General features: G+C 38.2%; 1 protein-coding gene across 2 annotated transcripts; it reads right to left on the bottom strand.

Moving 5' to 3' along the window:
- Positions 1 to 1,978: 1,978 nt before the first annotated feature.
- On the bottom strand, positions 1,979 to 22,962 carry LOC137083833 (angiopoietin-1-like). Of its 2 annotated transcripts, XM_067449779.1 has the most exons (10): positions 22,873 to 22,962; positions 22,402 to 22,722; positions 15,251 to 15,403; positions 14,938 to 15,059; positions 14,625 to 14,857; positions 12,590 to 12,717; positions 9,576 to 9,677; positions 7,681 to 7,847; positions 4,193 to 4,323; positions 1,979 to 3,113 (listed from the first exon to the last, which is right to left on the bottom strand). In XM_067449779.1, exons 1-10 carry the CDS (start codon positions 22,873 to 22,875, stop codon positions 2,953 to 2,955), a joined length of 1,521 nt encoding a protein of 506 aa, XP_067305880.1. In that variant the 5' UTR covers positions 22,876 to 22,962; the 3' UTR covers positions 1,979 to 2,952. The 2 variants fall into 2 exon arrangements, with proteins under 2 accessions (XP_067305880.1, XP_067305882.1); XM_067449781.1 differs by having other exon boundaries at positions 22,402 to 22,920.
- Positions 22,963 to 24,343: the final 1,381 nt, after the last annotated feature.

Genomic DNA, 24,343 nt, shown 5'->3' with positions numbered 1-24,343 from the left:
CTGCCGAAGATTTAATTTTGCCCTGCAACTCAATCTGGAAACCTGCACATTCATTTCTACAGCGTCTGTTACTCTTTTGCGGGAGCCAATCACAGACTGGCTTATCCACCTGGCGCACTTTGACGGGTTTAACACGATGACAGATATAGAAGTGATGGGTCATTGTCTGTTGATCACGTCTATTGTGGTCTGATTGGTTGAAGGACTATCCAGTTGCGTGCAGATTCATTTGAATAAGGCTCCTATATCACGCACCTTGTGCAGTAGAAAATACAGAGCAGACTCCCCAGACCAATGTTCAACCTTAAATTGAGCTTGGTCTGGTGATAGCCAGACACATGACTTTCTACAAACATAGGACTGACTGTAATTTATGTCAAGGGTTTAAAAGCATTACCTTCACATTCATTGTGAATGTTACAATCATCTCTATTAAAGGTGACCTAGAATGAAAAATTGAATTAACCTTGCCATACTGAAATAATAAGAGTTCAGTACATGGACATCCCATGCTGTGAGTCTCAAACACCATTGCCTCCTAATTCTTATGTAAATCTCGTGAATCAAAAACACCACAGAAAAATAAGTGCTCCTCAACATAAACCCAACCGTGATGCAAGTGTTAGGGATCATTTATATGCACGCCCCCAACATTTGCATCTGTCCAAGCATGTTCATTGTCAGGCGGAACTGACGAAACCGAATCTACTGATGGTAAACAAGACACTCGAAGACAGCAAAAACAGCAGCTCTCATGACACACGTCATGTTTAGGCTGGGCAGGAGAAGTTACTTTTTATATATGTAAACAGTCATGGTTGAGGTTTATTATAATCGGATACCACAACAAATCGTTTGGCCCATTTCAAGCAAGCTTCGCTCAACGTCTTAAACTGAAGAAAGGGGCAACTGTATTCCTGCAAGCACTAAGTGGTGATTTATCCACTGATTGACTGTTTAAACAATTTCTGATTAAATTGAAAGTTTCTTAGAGAGACGCATTGTCTAGATGACGCAATATGCTAGTCCAGTAACAAAAGAAAACTTCAAGTACCATACAAAACTAAATAGTGTGTCTAATGACAAAGGTTAATATTATTTTGTATTACAAAATACAATCGTAGATACTTTGCTTACAGATCGTTCACTCGATCCTTCTAGCAAACGTCACCTTTTGCTTTTTGTTTTGTCACCAAGTTAAAAACGACCATTACTGTGCTGTATCCTTGCAACACTAAAGTAGTTTTTATACCATATTAGGTATTTATTTCACAACATTTATTATATTCACCTCAGGAAAATACAGAGGTCCGGACCTCAGTGACCTCATAGCTCACTACAGCCATGGCTATACACACACTTCCAACGGGTGAAGTCATTATACATTAACAATGTTTTAAGACAAATTGTGTTGTTTAATAGAAAACTATGAATGGCATTGCAGGATTATGAACAACTTTTATTAGGCTATTAATCATCTGTTTGGCAACTAACATTAATATTCTCTTGATATTCAGCAGTAAAGCCCCTGGTGGGTATACTTTCACATGCGCAGCCCTGTCCACACGTCTTTTAAAGTATACACCACGGATGCGCGTGGATGGCAATGTGCCGCACCGCCGTACGTCAAAATGCACACTTCTTTCAATAGAATGTGTTTAATCAATTAATACAAATTTTTGACATAGTCCTTTTATTTTTTCCCCATATTTAATGCCTATTGCCTGCTGTGCACAGTTAAGCTGATGCCACCGGCTTGGGCCCGTCATCGCTGCTCGCAGCTTTAATTTGTTTTTTTGTTTTTTTGCAGATCTTTTGATCTAATGGACAAAATAAGCTTGCACAATTTACATAAGTCAAATCAGAGAGTGAAATTTAAAAAAAAACAACATGGCCTGTTTTGTCAACGGTTTAATCAAATCATATATGTAATAGAAAGATACAAATGATAGGCTACATCAGATCTTTCACAACAGTTCACTGACACTTTTACTGCATAGAGATTCTCCTTGCTTCTAGCAATGCAACATACAGTTTACTGCTCATAAAATATATTTTTTTCCCACGGACCCACTTTTTATTTGGCAACTACTATGTACTATAACATTTAAATTAATAATTTGATACAATGCATTTATTATGTACATAAATGTTTTACATTGTACTTACATTTCAACAATTTCCTGCATATAATTACATTTATAATTACACTGTTGACACTTCCCTTACACCTAACTCTACCCTACCCTTAAACTTACCAATATCACCAGTCCCTAACTTTACCCATATCCAACCTCAATATCAGCAAAGTAGTTTTGCAATATATGAACACAATAAGTACATTGTACTTATTTTTTGATGTAAGTACATAGTAGTTAAGGCCACCTAATATAAAGTGGGACCTTTCCCATATGCTCATACACAAAATGTAATGTAACAAAATGTAACTAATCTTTTTTTTAGACATGTAAAAAGATTATGCAATTTCCTTTTTACTAATTTTATATTACAAAACTGCCATCAAGTCTATACAATTCAACCTCAGAAATGATTCCAGAAAAAAGATTTACCACAAAGGATGCATTAATACAAAAATAAAACTAAATCATACTTATTCAATATAGTTTTTCTTTAAATAATGCATGTTTTTATGTTTCTTTTCTAATGGTGACCTAATAAAATTTTACTTTAGAATTTTTTTATACATTTGCTGAAAGGTGATGGCAATGATAAAGGCATGTCCTCAGTAGATAGTTATTGCAAAAAATAGACACATAAACCACACAATGTAAAAAATGAGGAAAAACAAGAAACAAAGAATTGGCAGTTTGAACATACATTTTCCAAACAGACGTGGTTGAAATATTTAACTGGTTACACAGCATATAAGGTCATCCAAAGTAGGAAAATACCTGAAGAAATCTGAGATTTAATGACGACAGAATTTATTTCTCAAAAGTTTAATGGGCGGATCATCATGGTGGTGGCACGTAAAGAGTAGTTGGGGCCTTTGAAGTAGTGCCACTTGATGCCATCAAGTTTGCCATAATTTTGTCCAGAGGTGTAGTACATGCCATTGAGGTTTGATGGGCCACAGGCATCAAACCACCAGCCTTCAGAAGAACAAAGAAATTAGAGACATGTGATGGATGGATGGATGGATGGATGGATGGATGGATGGATGGATGGATGGATGGATGGATGGATGGATGGATGGATGGATGGATGGATGGGTCTACAGACATTCACATTACGCCTTAAAAGTCAAACCTGCTTGGCAGTTTGAGTCTTGCTACAAAATAAGCTTGCTACTTTTAGGGTTTAGAACACTTCAAAGAACTTGGATTTATGTTTCCACCTGCCAGATTAAAACTAGGATAGAGGGACAAATAATTCTATATTCTAACATAGAACAAGTTATATTGTGTATGCATGGATCATAAAAAAACATAATATAAAACACATTTCAATATTTTACAGTGGATATAAAAACACTTTTTACACACCCCTGTTAAAATGGCAGTTTTTTGTTTGTTTGTTTTTTGGGATGTAAAAATGAAAGAAAGATAAATCATATCAGAACTTTTGCACTTTTAATGTAAGAATTACTGCCTATGCAATGGCACTGACAACTAGTGACACATACAGAGAAAAAATATAAAAAAATACAAACTTAACATAAGCTGCATAAGTGTGCCAACATTTTATATTTGTATATGTGGCTGTGTTCAGAATTAACTAAACATCAAACTCATGTGAAATAGTACACATCTGTCTTCACCTGAAGTGACTCATTAACACCAAATATCAGCTGATCTTGTAAGATTTTCTGACCTCTTCTTGGTTAAATGCTACTACAGGAGCTATGGGCCACAAAGCTTACAAAACATCAACAGGATCTCATTGTTGAAAGGGGTTGCTTAGATGAGGGTTACAAAAAATGTCAAAAGCATTATAGAAATACCATGGGACACAGTAAACGCAATCATCTACAGGTGGAGAAAGTATGGCATGGCAGTGATATAATCAAGAACAGGGTGTTCCTTCAAAAGTTATGAGAAGACAAAGATAAATCAGGTTAGGGAGGCTACCAAGAGGATTACATCAACATTAAAAAAAGTTGCAGCTCTTTCTTGCCACTACTGTTGGCTCCTGTACATGCTCCGTACACCACTGCTATTGCGCTGCTTACCGCCTGTGAGCATGAGTGCACACTTGCAGGTGCAGTTGTCGTTATCCATGTCTTTTGTGCTAAAGTCGGCACCATTTATCACCAAACTGCTCTGTCTGCCAGCTGTACCACTGTAGCTCTTCAGGAATAACCTAACAGAGAAAGACAGATAGAGAATAAGAAAGTCTAATTGTAGTTAAAAAAAAAATAAAAAAAAAATAAAACAAACTGAAGGTTTATTTAAACAAGCCAATAGAAGTAAATTCAGGGCACAACAAAAAAAATCTAGACAACAGGAACTAAAGCAAACACACACACACACACACACACACACACACACACGTCGTGTTTCCATGTTTTATGGGGACTTTCCATAGGCGTAATGGATTTCATACTGTACATCCTATCCCCCTACACTGCCCCTACCCCTAAACCTACCCATCACAGGAAACATTCTGCATTTTTACTTTCTCAAAAAAACTCCTTCTGTGTGATTTATAGGATGTTTTCCTCATGGGGACCTAAAAATGTCCCCACAAGGACAAGGATTTCAGATATTGCCATCTTTGTGGGGACATTTTGTTCCCATAACGTAGGGATTAACAGGCCACACACACACACACACACACACACACACACACACACACACACACACACAGTACATATTGGACAACACCAGACAAAGAACAAGATAAACACTGGGGTTATACACTAGAGGCAAATCAAACACATGGGAACAATAAGAGAACTAATCAACAAGAGAATCTACAAAGGACTACAAAACATGGTTCAGAACAGGAAATAAAAGATAAAAGTCCCCTCAAGACAGGAAAACAGACTGGTTTCATGACAGAGACCCCTGTTAAAGAGACATTCCATTGTGGTGGAAGCATGACTGGAAACTGGGGCAGACTGGAGAGCCAGAGCAGTGTAGGTGGCCAAGAAAGAGCTGATGGGACTAAATAGCATGTCAGCAGAGCTGGAGTCACCACAGATGACTATCGCATCAGAGTAGATGGGACTGAAGATCCCCATGGCAGAGCAGAAGACTATCACGGCAAAGCAGACTGGATTGAAGATCCCCACGGCAGGGCAGAAGACAACTACAGAAAAGCAGATGGGACTGAAGATCCCCATGCCTGAGCAGAAGACCACCACAGCAGAGCATCCTCACGGCAGAACAGATGACTACCACAGCAAAGCAGACAAGACTGAAGATCCCCACACTAGGGCTGAAGACAGCCACAGAAAAGCAGGTTGGACATAAAATCCCTACGGCGGAGTAGATGACCACCACAGCAGAGTAGTCGGGACTGAAGAGCCCCGCGCCTGAGCAGAAGACCACCACAACAGAGCAGGTGGAACCGGTGACCATAACGGCAGATCAGGCAGAACTATAGACTGCATTGGCAGAACTAAAAAAGAGAATACAGCAAGGTTAGAAGCAGCATCTGTGGCCATGATGGAGAGTTCATAGAACATCTCCATTGTCATTTCAGGGCAGACAGGAAGTTGAGGTGCCCTAAGTGGTCATGTCAGAGAGACAGAGAGTTTGGAGATGAACAACGCTGCCTTGGGATGCTCTGTAGCAGTCACCACCTCTTTGGGAGGAACAGGAGAAGTGTGTGCGGCCCAAACACATAAGATGGCAACTGCCATCACAGGAATTGCTGTCTAAGGTGACTCCGGACTTGGAAGAGCTGGGAGCACTGGACTTGGATGCACTAGGACCACGGGCAAAATTTTAATAGCCACATAGACTGACATCAGTGGAGGGTCGGCCACCTTGGATGCCAGCCCCAAACGCGTCGAGACAGCCTTTGTATTAAGGCTGATTTATACTTCTGCGTTGGACCTACGCCGTATCCTCTACGGCGCAAGTTACACGTTGGTTTTCATTTATACTTCTGCGTTGTCCACGTCAATGTGCAATTACATGCAGGCCGCTAGTGGGCAGTGTCCACAGGCGTTGATGGTAACCCCCAGTCTCAAGGCAAAAGCCAAAAAGAAGTGGCTTGTTTACACTATCAATGCATGCATCTCAATCAGCTCCCTAGTTCAGTAGTCGGGGCACTGATCAGGACATAAGTCAATGGGCTGACACCCTGATCAGTGCCCCGACTACAGAACTAGGGAGCTATTGAGATGCACCCAAGGTATCAGCAGTGATGGTGGCAGATAGCGGCTTTTCTTGCACCTTGAGTTGTTGTAATACAAATTAAGCATCTCTAGTTAATTAGTAGAGTTACATAAGAGGCGATCTGGCACTGGAATTCGTTTGTGAAATCATGCAGAGCTCTTGGCCTCTGTTTTCAGTATCAGTGGCTCATGCACTGACTAGCGCTGATTGCTGTTGCGGAGACTATTCATTCCGTTGAAATCACGAAATGAAATGCACCCATTGTGATGTGTCCCCGTTCTTGATATACAATCACTGCTCAACATCTTTGGTTTTAATGAGAAAATAAATAAACTATACACAGCTGATCCATTTATTTATTAACTAACAAAGAATCTCTGCACTACAAAATATTGTGTTATATAGCAGATATAGGATGAAACTATCATTTCTGGACACACGCACTCCTATCGCAGATTTATTTATTTGGTCTGCGTAGAATTTACCCATTGTTACATTTTTGGAGAGGTGCGCGTTAGGGTATGTCGTAGGGTACGCACGCCACACAGAGCCTATGACGTAGTTTCGCTGTACACTTAACACAGGAGTATAAATTGGGCTTTAGTCTGGTATGGTCGCCTTGATGACTGAGCACTCTGGCGTAGCAGCCATGGCAGCTGGAGACTCTGGTGTGGTGCAATGATGGCTAAAGACTCAGGACTTGGGACCAACGGAATTGGAAGTGCTGGGACCAACACAATTGGAAGCACTGAAAGCACCGGACTGAGACCACCAGACTTAGGAGTGCCGGAATCCATGGTGGGCCAAGCTCTGCAGCCACCGGAGCTTGATGTGGTCCTCTGAGTGAATAAGTTCCTTGGCAAAGTTGGACGAGTCTCACTACTGGATACATATTTGGTCTGGTATTCTTTTAGTAAAAGCATGGCATTGGATCCAAATGCAGCTGAAGGTTTATTTAAACAAGACAATGGAAATCCATGCCAGAAAAAGATAATCTAAACAACAGCAACTAAAGCAACACAACTTATCTCAGCACAAGAACATCGTACAGACATCGTGAATGGTTGTTTTGTTTCGGGTGAGAAACCAGTCAGTAGATATCACCATTGTAACTGTTTCAAATTGTGAAAACATGTATTTTGTTAACGGTCCACAACTTTTAAATAAATGTGTCTGGACACATTCCTTTTCCTTTTGTCTTGCTATTGACTGTTTTTACAACACACATGCCATCAAACAACATTGGGTTAAGTGTTGCAATTCTGCATTTGGTATGGAGCAATATTATCCGCAAAAGGGATAATGTGAGCTCTCTAGCATGCATTGGAGTTTATCATGACTTTGAGTTTTAATAAATGTATCTGTCTACCTGTAGTTTTGCTTCTCACTACCAAGGTAAAACTTGTTGTACTGGGAGAAGGCCAGTTTGCCATCCCAGTCCGTCAACTCCAGTCTAAGAGTATACTGCCTCTGACTGGTCAACTGGAACACCAGCTCATTTCCCAACCAATGTTCTCCAGTCAGACTCCCAAATCCCTGAAATACACAAAGATCATGACAATTTAGACAAGTATTATAAAATTCAGCATACTAATGGAGAACCTGTATCAATTTGTACTGTCACACTATCAGCACCATTGTATGTTTTTGTAAGATTTGCTCACACCCATTAGTGGCTGGACCCAACCAGGCATGCTGCACAATTCCTGAAAAGTGAAGCAAAAGTGTCTTGATCGCCCCCAGGTGGATGGTCCAGGTATAGCTTATAAACCCCACCTGCTCTATGTAATTTAATAAAATGAAACTCCAAAGATAGTTTTAGTGTTTATCATGATGTAAGTTAAAGTGTTTGTTTGGTTTTAGTTAGTTATTTAATGCTATTAAAACAGGAGAGTGTCTTTTTATAGTATGTGGGGCCAAATGGCATGCTTTTTTTTTTGTACATTATATGATGAATGTATTTTTAAATTTTCATTAAGACTTTCTTTGTTAAGTTATTCCACTGGCATTGTTATATTGGTAAGTTCTACTGTAAGAATTCAGGACAGTAATTGTAAAATGACTATAACTCATATGTGCAAAATCAAGCTGAAAACAGGGACAGTCAGTTGTATTTAGAAAACCAGTCCAAGGTTCACAACAAGCATCCTTTATAACAGGCAATGATCAAAAACAAGTTACAAAACCCAGCCAGGAAACCAAGTTTAGTTCAATTCTGGGCAAACTAAAAATATAGCACCTTTCCACAAGCCCAAGGACACGTGCATATAGGGCTACAACTGAAACCAGAGTAAGCTTTATACTGATGAGATGTAGATGCAGTCAGTAATGGGAATGGTGAATGGCATCACAATATGAAATCATATCGTAAGAAATTGTACGAGTTGAGTTCCAAAAACAACTGCCTGAACCTTAAACCTAAGTCTAACCCCTCACTCAAATCCTAAACCTAACCAAGATTGAAATTAGAAAAAAAGATATACCTTTCTTTCATAAAATAGCAGTTCATCATAAAAAAAAATGTGTTGGCTCCACGGTTTAGATCATTTAATGTGTTACAACACTTTCTCACTTAAAGAGTAAAAAAAATCTTTAACTTTCAATAGGTATTTATTGTACAGATCCCTGCACATGGTATGAGAAAAAAATGATATTGTGATCACGAATAAAGAGAAATATTACTCAGTAGAATATTTAAACTCTACATAACTTTTTTTCATACAAATTCTTAATTTGTGCCCCCACTATCTTGTTTTGTTTTTTCTTCCCGCTTGTCATGTTGTTTTTACTCAGTTCATAATTCTTAGAATATATCTCATATATTCTATATGAAAGAATATTTCATAAAGACTTAATAGGATATGTTTTGATACAGCTGTTACAATGAATCGTGGAGATATTACCCATAACAGGATCAGAATAGTCAAAATTGGCTTGTCCATATACTACAGGCAAATCATGTCCTCTTGATGAGCCAAATCAAGATGGCAATTTCTGCCTCTGCGTATGCCAGAGCTGTCACTTCTGGGAGTTATGCCAGGCCTCGATCAACATTAAGTACAAACCAAACTAGTGATTTGTCCTTTCCATACCCTTTGTACATTATGAGCTGTACTGCTGGCTTTGTTAAAAAATGATGTTCCTTAATATGTTTAATAAGACCTTGTTCGTAATTTTATTCAGTGGAGTAATAAAACCTAGAATCCAAGAACATTTATTTCCTTTTCAGATGTGTCTTAATAAATTATTTGTTTCAAATGTTACCATCTTATATTCTTTCCAGGTCCTGTGGAAGTCCAGCTTTCCATCTTTCCTTGACTGTATGATAGTCCAGCCCCCACCAGCACTTTCCATGTTGCAATAAACCTATTAGGAGGAGATTTAAGGATAAGATAGTGGCCTCTGGCATTTATACATCTTAAATTCATAGATTTAATCTCCATAATTTAGAACAGTGCTTTTTAAGGAAGGAATATTGTGCTTTTAGTGGAAAATGATTGTTTGTGCACTTACAATGTGAACAAATAATTTTATGACTCACTGACTTTTTACATTCATTAATAAGTCATTCAAATTTAAAGTGGTCAAAAATGTATTGAAATTACTACTACAGATTTTCACAATTTTGAATGAACTTAAATGTGGATTTTCAATGTTTGTTTTGTTTAGTTTTTTTCTTTGTTCTTGTTTTATAGGACATCACTCTTTCACTAATATTAGCACTGACCAGGTCAAATGTAATAATGGGCATGCCACTGACAGAACTAGAGCTCAGAAATAAGTTACGAGGCCAGTGCAGTGTAAGTTCTGGAGTGCAGCTTTCACCCAGCTGTTACTCTGAGAGTTCAGCCAAGAGTATTTCCAGCTTTTACTCTTCCTGAGCCAGTCAATACCCAATACAGTGTAAAATACTGGCACAGATATACTGTAGGCTGATTACTCAAAAAAAAAAAAAAAACCTTTCTGGTTTATGTGCATGGCCATGATTTGATTCAGTATGTCACCCATGTATTATTTTGTGTATGCTCTACACTTCGAAAGTAAACTCAACAGCAATTAACTCCTTACCAATCAAAGATCGTATACGGCCCCAGATTACTGATGTCAACATTCAATGCACGTTAAAACATCACACTCTAGCTTAATCTGGAAAAACTTGGTATAATTATAAAGATTAAAGCCTTCAGCTTTGTTATTTGACCACTCTTTATGAAAAAAATACGGTTGCAGTGACAATAATTTCGTAATTTATGTCAGGAGTGCATTATAATCGATCCGTTATGAACAATATTTTGAATGGAATATCTACTAGAATCAAAAGCCAGTCATTGTCTCCTTCGTTTTATTTCTGATCACATATGCACTAAACAACATCCGTTTGGGCACTTAGTCAAAACGTCCGCATATTTGGACAAATACAGATTTATCCACACGTTCGCAAAATATTTTGTCATACAGAATAATATTTCTATTCATTTATCACAGAATTATACTGATCTGAAGGGCTGTTTCTCTGAAGAGTGATCTATGAGTCTGTTTACGTCCTGCTGCACGTCACTAGCTGCGTTTCCATTACAGATTTGTGAAAAACTTTTGCGATATTTCTTAAATGTCGATAAAAACTTATTGCAAAATGACAGCGTTTCCAGTCGCAGTTATGTTACTAAAACGTATTACTTTCCTCTCCCGATAGGTCATTCCAAAATGATGGCACTTCATAGGTTTGTATCCCATCCACCACATTAGCCATTATTTTGATTGGAAGGAGACGTGTGTTATTCAAGCATTAAGAGATATGAGGTGTGTGTGTGTCAGATCTGCTTCAAGGTCTTCATGATAATGTGGCATTTCTGTGTTTAGAATCCAGTATTCTATTGTCAATCTGTCATCTGTAAAGAATGATCGACTTTTACGCACGCCAGGTTGCCGCATATAGAGAAGAGCCACTTTTTTTTACCACTTTCGTTATTTTGGCTATACATTTTGTTTGTTGGAAATATGAACTGAATTTAGAAATGCTTTTGAAAAGAAAAATTTGGCATTTAATAAAAAATAAAAAATAAATCTGAAATGAAGACAGCGTTTGGAGTGAGTGCATGCAAAATAATCCACAAATAAAAGTAGGCAGTTTATAGTTTATAATTATGTCTTGAACTTATCTGTATAGCTAAAAATGACAAAGGAAGAAGGAAAAAATGAAAAAACGTCAGCGCCTTTATCGGCCGTGGGTTAAAGGAAGTGTATGTAAGATTGTGGCCAAAACTGGTACTGCAGGTGTATCCCCTCTCCCCCTCCCCCTGACTCGAGATTGCCAGATAGGCTGCAGATCCAGCAGGAATGTTTGTAGCTGCAGCTGTGGTAACTAGAGCAGATCTGGCAACCCGGATGCTGAAACACTACTGACTTTGTGATTGGTCGATAGGTGGAGGGTGAAGATTCAGGACAAAACACAACATGTATACATCAACATCAGCTGAGGGCTGCCACAACAACTTTTAAATGACAATATCCTGGCCGGACTACTGTTGTCACTGGTATAAGTATTTGAAATCAACATGATTTCTTAATGTCTAGTGACATATCAGGGCCATTTTATGATTAATTGAAATAAATTCCTAATATACAGTTCCTTAAATTATGCATAATTAGATGTAACTAGCCCTAGACCAAACATGAATCCTAACTCTATTAGTGCATGTAATTAATTAATATTACTCAGTACTTAAATGTATATTTACACTGTAACAAGGAAACCTTAAAATAAAGTGTAACCATTAAACCTTGCCATAACTTGACATATATATATACTGACAAAATACATTAGGAAAGTTACTATTTTAGGATTGGCTTATGATTTGGTGATTTCATATCAATTCAATTTACAATTTACATTTTTTTGGGGAACAAAATTATGATGGTCAAGTCCTAAAATCTAAACTTAACACTCAGTATGGTGCAAGCAGATCCTACCATATTGTATGAATAAGAATCATATTAATTTGCCACCAATTGGCAAACTCTCATTGTCATTAAGAATGTGTTTGTAATGTTTAAACCACCACAGAAAAAAAGGTTTCTGATGGGAATGACAACAACACATGGCTTATTTAGTTGTCTTAACACATTAAGGTAGGATAAGTTATTTTAAAAACAAATACTCTTTATCTTTGAAGGAAAAAAGTGTGATACATAGGTACACATCCACCATAGCACATGACAAATGCAACACTATTGGCCTGACTACTGGAGCTGTGTTATTAGATCCTGTTTAGACTGACCTTATGCATGTCTTGCATGCTAATGTAGATGTTGTAAATTCCACTCTCGTTAAATCCAGCCCGGAAGAGTTCGGCACAGTCTCTGTATTTTATCTGATCATCCATTTGTTTAAAAACATTTGGACTCTCTGCTTCAAACAAGCATGGATAAAAAAAAAAAAAAAAAAGACTGTTAAAATTTTACAGAGAGAGAAAAAAATGATTATAAATAGGCATGCAAAATAACCACAAATACTTGTTGCCATAGAAAAATTTGATGTTTGCTCAATTCAATGTACAAACTGAATCCTAAAAGTCTAAAGGAATGAACCCATCTCTATGTATACGGTTTGCTTTAAGTGCTAAGCCAGTACACGGAGGTTGAAGAGGGACGTGAGAAGTGCGCGACTCTGTGACTTTTCACACAGTGTTTCAGATCCAAGTAAAACTTGGCAGCAAAAGAGGTTATTTATGGTCTGCAAGAGCCCTGATTTGGGCCAGTCAGATTTGACGTCTGCATGATGTAAAGCAGAAAGATTTAAAGGGTAACACTTTAGAATAATGGTCCATTATTAATAGATAACTATGCAGGAAGTAATGCAGGAATAATGCGTAGCACTACATTAACACTTCAGCTACTACTAATAACTAATTAATATAGAAACAAGCTGAACTAATCAGTAAGTAATATTGAATTCAGGACTAAGATAGTTCCTTATTAGGTAATTAATAGTTACTGAATGAGACTGGCGTATAATAACTAATAGGTAAGAAGGAAAAAATATAAAGAATTACTATTTAATTACTAATTACAACATTACCATGTCTGAGATGTAAGAAATCGTCTTTTTTACTCTCAGTGTGGTCATAAAATGCGTCACTAATTACCTAGTCATTATGCAGGAACGTCCAGTGATTGGACCATTATTTTAAAGTGGAAAACATTGTTAGATCACTAGTAGTTCTTAAAAATTGTCCTTTGTTACTCTGAATAAAGTAATAAAATGCATCTCTAATTACTCAAGTACCCAATCACGTTTCAAGGACTACTGGTGATCTGGGCCATTATTTTAAAGTGAAAAACCATATTTTCCACTTTAAAATAATGGTCCAGATCACTAGTAGCTCCTGCATAATGACTAGGTAACGGTTAAGTAATTAGTGATGCATTTTATGACTTTATTCAGAGTAAAGAATATGATTAATTACATCTCAGACACACAATAATGTTGTGATAATTGGTCAGTTAGTTAATAGTTATTAATGAGACTAATCATTATTGATTACCTAATAAGGAACTATCTTAGTAGAGTTCAATATTACTTACTGATTAGTTCAGCTTGTTTCTATATTAGTTAATAGTAGTAGCTGAAGTGTTAATGTAGTGCTACTCTTTAGTCCTCCATTACTTCCTGCATAGTTATCTATTAATAACGGATCATTATTCTAAAGTGTTACCATTTAAAGAAATCAATTAAGAGATGTGACCTAAAATGCACTATGGCTATTAGGTATTAATAACTAGTAACTAGTAACTAGTTAATAACTAGTTTTTCAATGGTGTCGATGCTGATATCTGAGCAGCGTATGGTGGTCTATATAAAAGTCCAAGAGATGATAGCAAATGAAATATGACAATGACACAGAGTGAAAATGAACTATTGACAAGCCTGATTTTTGAAGATGTTAACATACATACATGAGTATACATTCATCTGGTAGCATATTTGGTAGAATATCTTTAAATGATTGCATGGAGCCTGGCAAATGACATGCAGAAAATAAAAATAGATATTGTGGCCGTGACCTATTAATTAATTCACATGATTTATTAATTTGTGGCCATGTTGTACTAATTAACTCCCTTGTTTTTGTTCAATCTTAGGCATGTTGTATTCATTTGTTCCCTACTTTTAGCTCCCTTGGCTACACAATGTAGCTAAATCGATTCGCTTAATTAATGGCCATGATATCTTGTTTATTTTCCCTCAATGTCATGTGCAGTACTCTGTATTATAGATACAATACTCTGTAAAAACGCATCCAATGTGTGTACCTTTATTCTTGTAGCACAGTTTAAACAGATCATTGATGGTGTTATGCATTTGTAGTTGTTCTCTGTGGAGGGCGGTGTTTTTTGTGGCAATCTGCTCTAGTTTGAGCTCCAGGATCTGTATTGAAGAACTTTGGGATGCCAGGAGTCTCTGAAGCTCTGTCCGCTCACCCTTTATCCTACCCAGTTCTGCATAGTGACGTGCATCCATGTTATGCATACGCTGCTCTAGTGTACTGAATACAGACACATATATGAATAGGACAGAGTTGCCTCCTACAATTACCAGAAAGCCAAAAGTGTCAGTGAAAGATACCCTGTTTTGTCCCAAATTTGGTTGATCTCACTGGTTTGCCAGAGCAGTTTGTTCTCAAGTTTGTTGGAGGACAGAGAATTTTCCAGTGACTGAATCTCAAGTCTAGAAGTCTGATTGAAAACCTGTTATATAATGACATACATTTGCTGTGTTTTAATGACAAATTAGAGACTTTTCAGTTTTTTATACAGAGATGTCAATGCACTGTAAAACAGGGTGTTCTTATTAGCTCATGGTTTTCCAAGAATACTTATAAGCCAATATTAGCATTTTATGATGAATGTTTTTGGACATTTTGGATATGCATTCACACCTGTGTCTCCATGTCCGTCAGTCTCCTGATGTGTTGGGTGGACTGGGAAAGCACTTTGGTGCCAAGATCCAGCATGGCTGTCATTTCATGTAGAGCACTATTCTGCAGGTGTGTTGTGTCTTTTGTCGGATTGTCCTTTACAAAGACCTCAATCTATATGCAAACACACATAGGCAAAGAGAAAGAATGAATAGGAGCATACATTATTCATTGTGGTCTTTCTATATGGTCACATACAATATATCTAAATACTTGCAGCTGTTGTGGGCAACTGTATTACATTGAAGTCTTGATAGTCTTGAGCAGCTATGCACTCTGAATAAGGCTGTATTTATAATATTTTACTGACAATTTTCTCAGTTTAAAGTCTGGGAACCAAATAGAAAAAACAATGAGGAATCCTAATCGTAATTCCTCAAACACCCAGAGTATCATTAGTAATGTCTTTTGTGAAACATTTTTTTTTTTAATTTGAGGCCCACTACCTTCTTTTTGAGAGGGAATGGGGATAAAGACTCCATTGAACAATGAATATTTATCTATAAACTCCCGTTAAAATAACAAAACAGCTGCAAGACAAAGTCTATTTGCAATCCCATGTTGGTGATAAAATATAGTTATGTTTGTTAGCTCTGGCAACCTATTACATGAAAATTAAGTTGAATGCAGTTGTGAGTTAATAAACTGGAAAATGGAAGGTTTTTCAAAACCATCATGAATACACTTCTAAGGCATTTTCACGTTATCATGGCTAAGTTTAATCATTTTTGATCTGAAACTTTAGCTGCGTCCCAATTCAGAGGCTGCATGCTTCGAAGGCAGAATGCATCACAGCTGTCACAACTTGAAGGCTCCTTTGAATTGGGCCTTCATATGCATCCTTCTTTCCTTGGGCCGTGAAGGATAGAAGGAGTACAGCCTTCACAGCCTAGCCTATGCCAACACACATTGCGAAAAACTTTTTATTACTATTTATTACTTTTATTACAAAAACTAATTATTTGGTTTCATGTTACTCAAATATCCAACGCTATATAAACTTTAAAGCTGATCAAATGCTGACTTATATCTTACCAAGATTTAGGGCCCTATTGCAATAGGCGTGATGCTATTTGGAGGCAACTGAAATTGACTGCGCCATTGACCAACAACCTGTATTTTTTGTGTTTTTTAAAGGGTGTGTTAGTAATATGCACCTATAAAAATAAAATATTCGGATGGTAATTGTTTCTCATGTGGATGTCCGTTTAAATAAATTTGCATGCCACCTCAGTGATAAAACTTGTGTATTCGAATGGTGATTTATTTACGGTGGAGGAGTTTTGTGATCCTGCGCACATGGGAACACGTGGTCAGTCGAATGATTGTCTGCTGTAAAAATGTCATATGCTTGGAATAATAAGAATAAAATCATATTTAATTTCATAATAGGAAATTATGAATTATTTAATTATTGAAATATCCTGTTTAAAAAAGGAAGATGTCATTTTAAAATGTAGAAATTAGTGGAATTAAGTGAACAGAATGCAGCAAATTTAACCTATATAATGTTAATTACTGCAATAATAATGGCTCATTTCACATTTGTGTTTTTCTTCCTTTTTTCTCTTTTGAGCGGTGATGAGAAATTATTCTTATAAATACTTTCCAGCATTTCAGTAATAAAAGTGTAAGTTAGGCATATCTTTAAAATACATCCATATTACAGCGAAGCGCAACGATAAGGCGCTCTGCAGTGGTGAAAAAGGATATAAACAGTTAAGTTTGAAGAAATCTCTTCTTGAAAACCCAGAGATGGGGATTCCGATGGCAATTAAATCACCCGACCTTGGTGTTTGTCAAAAACCAGTAGGGATTTTTACACGGGTGGTGGGAGAAAAACCTTCTGGATTCAGACGGCAATAAAATCACAGACTAGCCCCTGTAAATGATGAAAATACCTTACAACCCTATAAGAAACAATTACCGTCCGAATAGGGTTTATGCTCTCATTTGGTTTTTCACCTGTGTCTTGTTAAGTTAATCAAGTTGTTAAGTTGTTAATCATCACATGTGTATTTATATTCCTTAGTTGCAGATCAGTTCATGTTCAGTTATTGCCTTTGGTTACACAAAGCTGTTTAACTTGTAGTATACTGTTGTCTGATTTTCTCATTTGTTGGAATAAATGCTGCTGCAGAGATCTACTGTACCTTCATCTTCTCAACACAGCACCATTACGCATGTGTTTAGATTAGGTTTTTAAAAGAATTGGGATCACTCTTATACACATCATTGACCCAAATGAGGTTCAGGTCATACAATCAAACTGGGTCATCACAGATTTTTTTTGTTTTGTTTTGTTTTTTGTGGCTGTGTTCTTAATTTTATACACCAGAACACTTGCCAGTTACAAACTGAACATATTTACAAATGTAATGATATTATGACACTTCTGCTTACTCTTAGTCTTCCATCACAAAGATCATTTGAACACATCCCACAGAGTACAGCTACAGTACTGGCACAATCTCTGGGTTCTTATCAGCACTTTATACTGTGTTTACAGGAAGAGATATTTTCAGCTGCTCTCAATGAAATGGAGTCCAAGATGTATAAATATTCACTGCATTGAAGTGATAGCTGTATGTCCTCTGGGCCTGGAGTGTATAACACTCAGCTGAAGTGTTGTAGCAGGATGAGTTTATCTAGTGCCCTGCATCCTAGTAAGATTGTTCTATGGACCAGATAGCCACAGGCAGAGATTAAACAGGTCACAATCTTCTTTTAGAGCAAACGGTGAGGACAATACGTTTTTTCAATGGGTCAAGATGCAGATTCTGTGGTTTAGATGATGCTAATGGAAAGACATAATAATTAAATGAAGTATCTGCTTTGTCTCACATAATTTGACAAAATCACAGCTTGATGTTGAATCATCCACAATAAAAATAAACACTGTCTATTTGCACTAAGTGAAAATAGCAGTATTTTATTTGTACTGTGCTATTTTTACTTAATACAAATATAGTGTGGGGGGGGGGGTAGGGTCTACTATTTGCACCTCAGTGCATTTTAATATATTATAAAACATTATGCAATAACAAAATATTCTGTGTATATTATTATGCTTAAAATCATAAATTGGTGCTGCTGAGTATTGAGACATTACTTGTACTACTCCACCCATTAAACACTTTATTCCCACTATCTACGCCAAGCTGATATGCAATGGGTAAAGAAGAGAAGAAAATGTTCAGTAAAGGGGCCATTTCGAACTGTTGCATCAAAATCAAATGCCACATGCCTAACTCTCTACATCACTGACTCTGTGTCAGCAGGACTTAATAATTTTGTCTTGCTTAATCACAAATGGTGGGCAGAGTTAGTGTAAATAGCCTAATAGTCTAATTGCACTTGGTGTAAATACTGGAATTTTCTGGCCAGCAACAGAAAAGGCTCTGTCACCTTTTTGACCTTGGTTGGAAGATCTAAGGGACCTGGGAGCTACATGGGGATGAATGATAACAGCTATGTAGCTGGGAGCCAGAGCATGAAGAGCTTTAAAAACCATCAGCAGTATTTTGAAATGTAACAAAAGGGTCAAGAGGGCCAAGGTCGGCAGGGACATATTTTGATTTTGAAGGGCCAAAGACTTACAATAACTTCAGTTTTGTTATCATTTAACTACATAGTTAACATTTACATAGAAATTGATATTTACATTTCTGATGATGTTTTCTAGGGGGAGCATGTAAAGGCAGGAATGTATTGGACCAAGAATGGATGCCTGAGGGACACCATAAGACATAGGGGCAGGGGATGAAGAGTACTGGACTATGGATACTAAAAAAGATTTTTTGGTGGAGGTAGGTATGAAACTTTCAATTCCAACCCTCTGCTCAAGACACTCTAGTAGTATACCATGGTCTACAGTTTCAAATGCAGCACTAACAGGACCAGAATGGCATTATATTACGATCAGAAATGCCTGGAGGTCCCCTATCCTCTCAATGGAAACAGTCTTCCAAGACAAGATTTTCAACTCTGGGTCCTGAGAACCAGGTCCGGTTTGGGCAATATGTCACAACTTACAAGACCTGCTCCTCATCCTCCCTGACTCTGCACAGAGTCATTGCTAGAAGGCTTAATGGGGCCAGCTATGTGCCAGTGCATCCCCTTGGCCAAGGAGTAAATCAACTTGTAGTGTAATATGTCCGGGACAGAAAACAGGTCTACTTGTGCAGCCCTGAAGCATCTTTTAATCAGCTGGACCACCTAGGGATGGAGTCTCCACTCTCCCAGAAGCACTTGCTGTCGTGAGAGCTCATCAGTTTCATGATTGAGCAGGCCCAGAATGTGAGTGGTGCAAAGTGAACTCACATGCTTCTGCCCACCCAGTGGTAGAGGCATCCGTGGATACCACAGCATTCCTGGATTTGTTCTAGGGGAACACCTGTCTCCAGAAACGAGGAGTCTGACCACAGGCTGAAAGTTTTGCAGCAATTTAGTGTGATTGCTACATGGAATGAACCAATCTTCAATCCCCAGCGGGTCTGCTTTTGAATAAATTCAAGCAGTTCAACACCAACTGGTTATGAGGAGCGCTGTCAGATTGACCAAGTCCAACTCCATACCGAGGGAAAGAGATCTTCTACACGGGGGAGAGTTTTTTCTTTTCCCAGTTGACCCTGAAGTCCCAACTGGCTGAGGTGACTGAGCACTATGTCCCAGTGTTCGCACAACTTGTCTTGACTGGGCCAGAATCAGCCAGTCGTCAAGGTAGTTGAGAATGCGAACACAATGCTCTCTGATGGGAACAATGGCCGTCTCCACAACCTTCGTAAGGACACAAGGCAACAGGGACAGCCCGAAGGGTAGGACTGTGTACTGATATTCCCGCCCCTCGAACACAAAGCATAGGAACGGTCTATGTCGAGGGAGAATCAAGACATGAAAGTATCCGTACTTCAGGTCGATCACTGAAAACCAATCTTGGAGATGAATGCACACAAAGATGCGTTTCAGCATTTGCATCTTGAACGGCAGCCTGAGCAGGGACCGATTCAAGAACATCAGGTCCAAGATGGCCATAACCCACTGCTTGGCCACTTAAAGCAACAGGAGCAACGCCATGGCATGCAGGCAAACGTAGCCTGTCCACAGTCTCTGTAAGCTTTGCCTGGTGGGGTAGATGTAAACTTACAGGCCTTGGATGGGAGATGTGGATTACCACACCAGGAGGAAGCTGACACCAGACACAGTTGCATCATGATGGCCCACTCCAATGGCGGGATCTCCACATACCCCTTGGCTGGCCCGCCATTGAGGGTAGTGGGAAGTAAAGAGGCGCAGCGCCAGTTTCTGGCAGAAAAAGATGCCATCCACGACCTAGTAAGCTCTTTATGCACTACCGGGAAGAAGGGCACTGGGGTAAGACACTTTGCTCTCGGGCTGCCCAGCAATACCAGTCATCCAACCTAGAAGGCTCAGGACACGATGGAGGGTTCCACATGAGCCTGACATTTTTGGCAGCCCAGGAATGCATAGACATTAATTCTGGGTTCGTCTCAGGCAACGCCACTGTCCCAAGAGGGAGTGTAGAGAGTGCACTGTCCCAAGAGGGAATGCAGTTGAATCTTCATCCCCAGATGACTGAAGCACCCCTTCCAATGCAGTCATCTGCTCAAGCTGCAAAAGTCACCACTGTATGCCCATGGCAGGGGCCAGCGCACTCCTTCTGTAACTGATCCTGCTGTGGCACGTTAAAGGGATTAGGGTCCCATGGAAATTGCCTTGGTGGGGTAGCCCTAACCGTAATCCTCAGGTCACCCTGGCTATTCACCGAAGTAACAGGAATAGCTCTAAATTGGGGTATAGGTAAGGGGACTCCGCCTTCCCGATGTGGGTACATGAACTTTAACAAACGCTGCCTCAGAATGCTGAATGCCCAAACATGTAAGAGAAAAATTGTGACCATCAGCTGGTGATAGGGAATGACTACACCCAGAAATGCCAGTGTAACTTTTGTAGGACTCTTTAATGTGCTGAAGCACACAGGGAGATGGCAAAAACACAGGGAATAGTGCAGCCTGTGTTTTGCACTCACTGTAATGGAACGTCCCACTGAACCAAGATATTTGCTGTAATAACAGCAGTTTTACTCTCAGTGAGCTGCGGTCCTTGTTGTTGTGCCTTTATACCAACACTCAAAACTTCTCTCTCTCATTCTGTTTTTCTCTCTGTACAGTACAGGAACACTCTTCAGCAGCATGCAATCGGCACCGAAGTGAATGACAAATGTGTGAATACAGCCTCTTCCGTATTTATACCCACGCTGAGGTGTAGTGCAAAGTTTAAAACATTGGTCCGTTTGTATACATTCAAAGATGATAGGGCTCCCAAAAGTGATCCAAATGTGTACGCCAAACATGAGCAACTGAAAGGGAACTAGCAGCTGTGAAATTTATCAGAAAAATATAATAGAATCATAATTTCTATATTTAATTGACAAAAAATTATGTTAATATACCAAATTACTGTCAATTTTTTCCTGAAATTATAAAATAACTTATAAGTTAAATATGTTACAAATGTAACAACAATTTACTGTCAAATTACTTTTTTTCTTTGTTTTTCAGTTTTTCACTAAACGAAGTAAGGTATTTGTTGTTAACCAATAACCAATATTATGCTTTACAGGAAAGAATTGTCATGAGAGTGTGTGTTGCAATCGAATGTAACACGAGGAGCTTAAAACGAGGCTTATCAAATCACTGACTGTAAAGCTGTTCGCCAAAGTAATGCCTGACACAGAGAGACTGAACAGACACCGAAATTATGGATCCAGAACTAAAGTGTTTCATTCTTATCTATGTAAGCTCTGCGATTAAAACCAACTTTACATCAAACACATATGTAGCTGAGATAAACTCATTTAATAACATTCCACAATTTATTGGTGTATTAAATAAGTCAAGATTTGGTTATTGTTATCAGTTTTATCCTTATCTTTCCAGGTTTTCCCACTGACTAAAAGATTACATGAAAGGTTCTTCATGAAACAATAGATGCTAATAATAAATGTTTATTCGTAAGAGAGTGTGATCCGTTCACTCTCCACTCGCAGTGCTTTGGTCAACAACAGCACATTAAATGACAAGTTGACCTACCTTTTGGATCCAGTGGGTATAATTTTCCATGGTACGCTCCAAGTGTTGGATCCGCTGGTTTAAGTGGCTTTGGTTCCCCTGTGGAGATTCTTTCTGGACACTGTTACCTTCATAATTACCATCATGTTCTGCTGGCCAGCAACCAGCCCTGCTCTCCTCGGGTTCTGGCACTATGAAGCTGTAGCATTCTCCATGTTGAACAGAGTTTAAATGCTGACTTCTGCCACCAGAAACATCTGTTAATTTGTCCACAGGTGAATCTTCAAGGCTTGATGTCCTCTCCAGCAATAGAGTCAGATGCAGAAGAACAGTGATCTTCATCTTTATAACAAAGCAGGTACAGACTGCCAAATCTCCTTTTATGGATTAAGTAGATGATCATCTCTAAATAAATGCATTTAGGAAAGGTCCATCTTAGCACACAAAGAAGACGTTTTTTCCAAACACTGTCATTCCTGTGAATGAGTTTACCATAAAGACACCAGTCCTCTGTCCTGCTCCAGTACCATAGAACAAGTGATTGCCACCTCTGTCTCCACAGGTATGTGTGTGTGAGAGTGAATGGTGGGTTTTGCAGACTATGTATTCAGAAAAGTATCTACAGATGGCTGGTCTGTGTGTGTGCGTGTTTTAAAGGGGTCTGAGTGTTGTAAGAGTAAACTGCTGGCAGACTGTGAAAGAATGTGTGTGTGTGTGTGTGTGTGTGTGTGTGTGTGTGTGTGTGTGTGTGTGTGTGTGTGTGTGTGTGTGTGTGTGTGTGTATGTGTGTGTGCGTGCGTGCGTGCGTGCGTGTGTGTGTGTGTGATGATTTTATAGCAGAAAAAAAGACAATAGACACTCAATAAATGACTCAGTAGAGCAAAGATAATGCTAATGATCATAATGCGTCAGGTTATAAACAACAAATTGGCAAAGATGGCAATATTCAAAATTCTTTGATCCTTGTGGGGACATTTGTCTGGTCCCCATGAGAAAAACAGGTTAGTTTTTTTGTGTTTTGTTTTTTTGAAAATGTAAAAGTGCATATTTATACAGTTTGTACAGCAAAAATAATTTTGTCTATGGAAAGTCCCCATAAAAGTGAGTGAGTGAGTGAGTGAGTGAGTGAGTGAGTGAGTGAGTGAGTGGCCAAAATTTTAAGAATTAGAAATAGTTTATTAGTTCTCTCTAAAGACTGGTCAAAATTATGTGAAAATTGGTCATAGTTTAATGTTTCTCTTCATGGGTTTATATCAATACTCAAGGATAATCAAAATATATGTGGTTGCCTGTACAGTTTAAGACAGGGGGTAATTTGAAATACCTGTCCTCAAGATAATTACATACTAAATACATATTGTTTATTATTATTACTTACTAATATATTATATTGTTAACACTGTCAAGCTGCTTTGAAACTACTGGACTTGTAAAAAGCGCTATAAAAATAAAGGTGATTTAATTTGATTTGAGGGCAAATGTGAAGTGTGTGCTTGTTTTCTGTCAAGGTATTTATGTGCAAGCATTTAAAGTCACCATGACTTCAAAATTATTTTTATTGAATATTGGGTTACACTTTATTTCAAGGTGACATTGTCACAGTGTAATTATACATTTAAGTACTGAGTAATCTTTAGTAACTATATGTACTTACTTTAGGGTTAGTTTGAGGGTTAGTTGCATATAATTATGCATAATTTACTGTTGTTATTATTATGGTACGTGTAAGTACATGTAACATATGTAGCAAGGACACTGTAAAATAAAGTTTACAGAATATGGGTCCCCACTTTATATTAGGTGACTTAACTTAACTACTATGTACTTAGGTCAAAAAATAAGTACAATATACTTATTGTGTTCATATTGTATTGCAAAACACTTTTGCTGATACTGAGGTGGGAAAGGGGTAGAGTTAAGGACAGGTGTGGTGGTGTGGGTCAGTTTAAGGGTAGGGTTAGGT

The sequence above is a fragment of the Pseudorasbora parva genome, chromosome 7 (assembly GCF_024679245.1).
Source record: "Pseudorasbora parva isolate DD20220531a chromosome 7, ASM2467924v1, whole genome shotgun sequence".
In the NCBI taxonomy this organism is placed as follows: Eukaryota; Metazoa; Chordata; class Actinopteri; order Cypriniformes; family Gobionidae; genus Pseudorasbora; species Pseudorasbora parva.
This window is presented reverse-complemented; position numbering and strand designations above follow the sequence as displayed.

Excerpts from the sequence above, each read along its gene's own strand:
- LOC137083833 (XM_067449779.1), bottom strand. Across the intron at positions 15,060-15,250 it reads TGACGGACATGGAGACACAG|GTTTTCAATCAGACTTCTAG; the intron begins GTGTGAATGCAT and ends ATTATATAACAG. Across the intron at positions 3,114-4,192 it reads TGCACTCATGCTCACAGGCG|GCTGGTGGTTTGATGCCTGT; the intron begins GTAAGCAGCGCA and ends GTTCTTCTGAAG.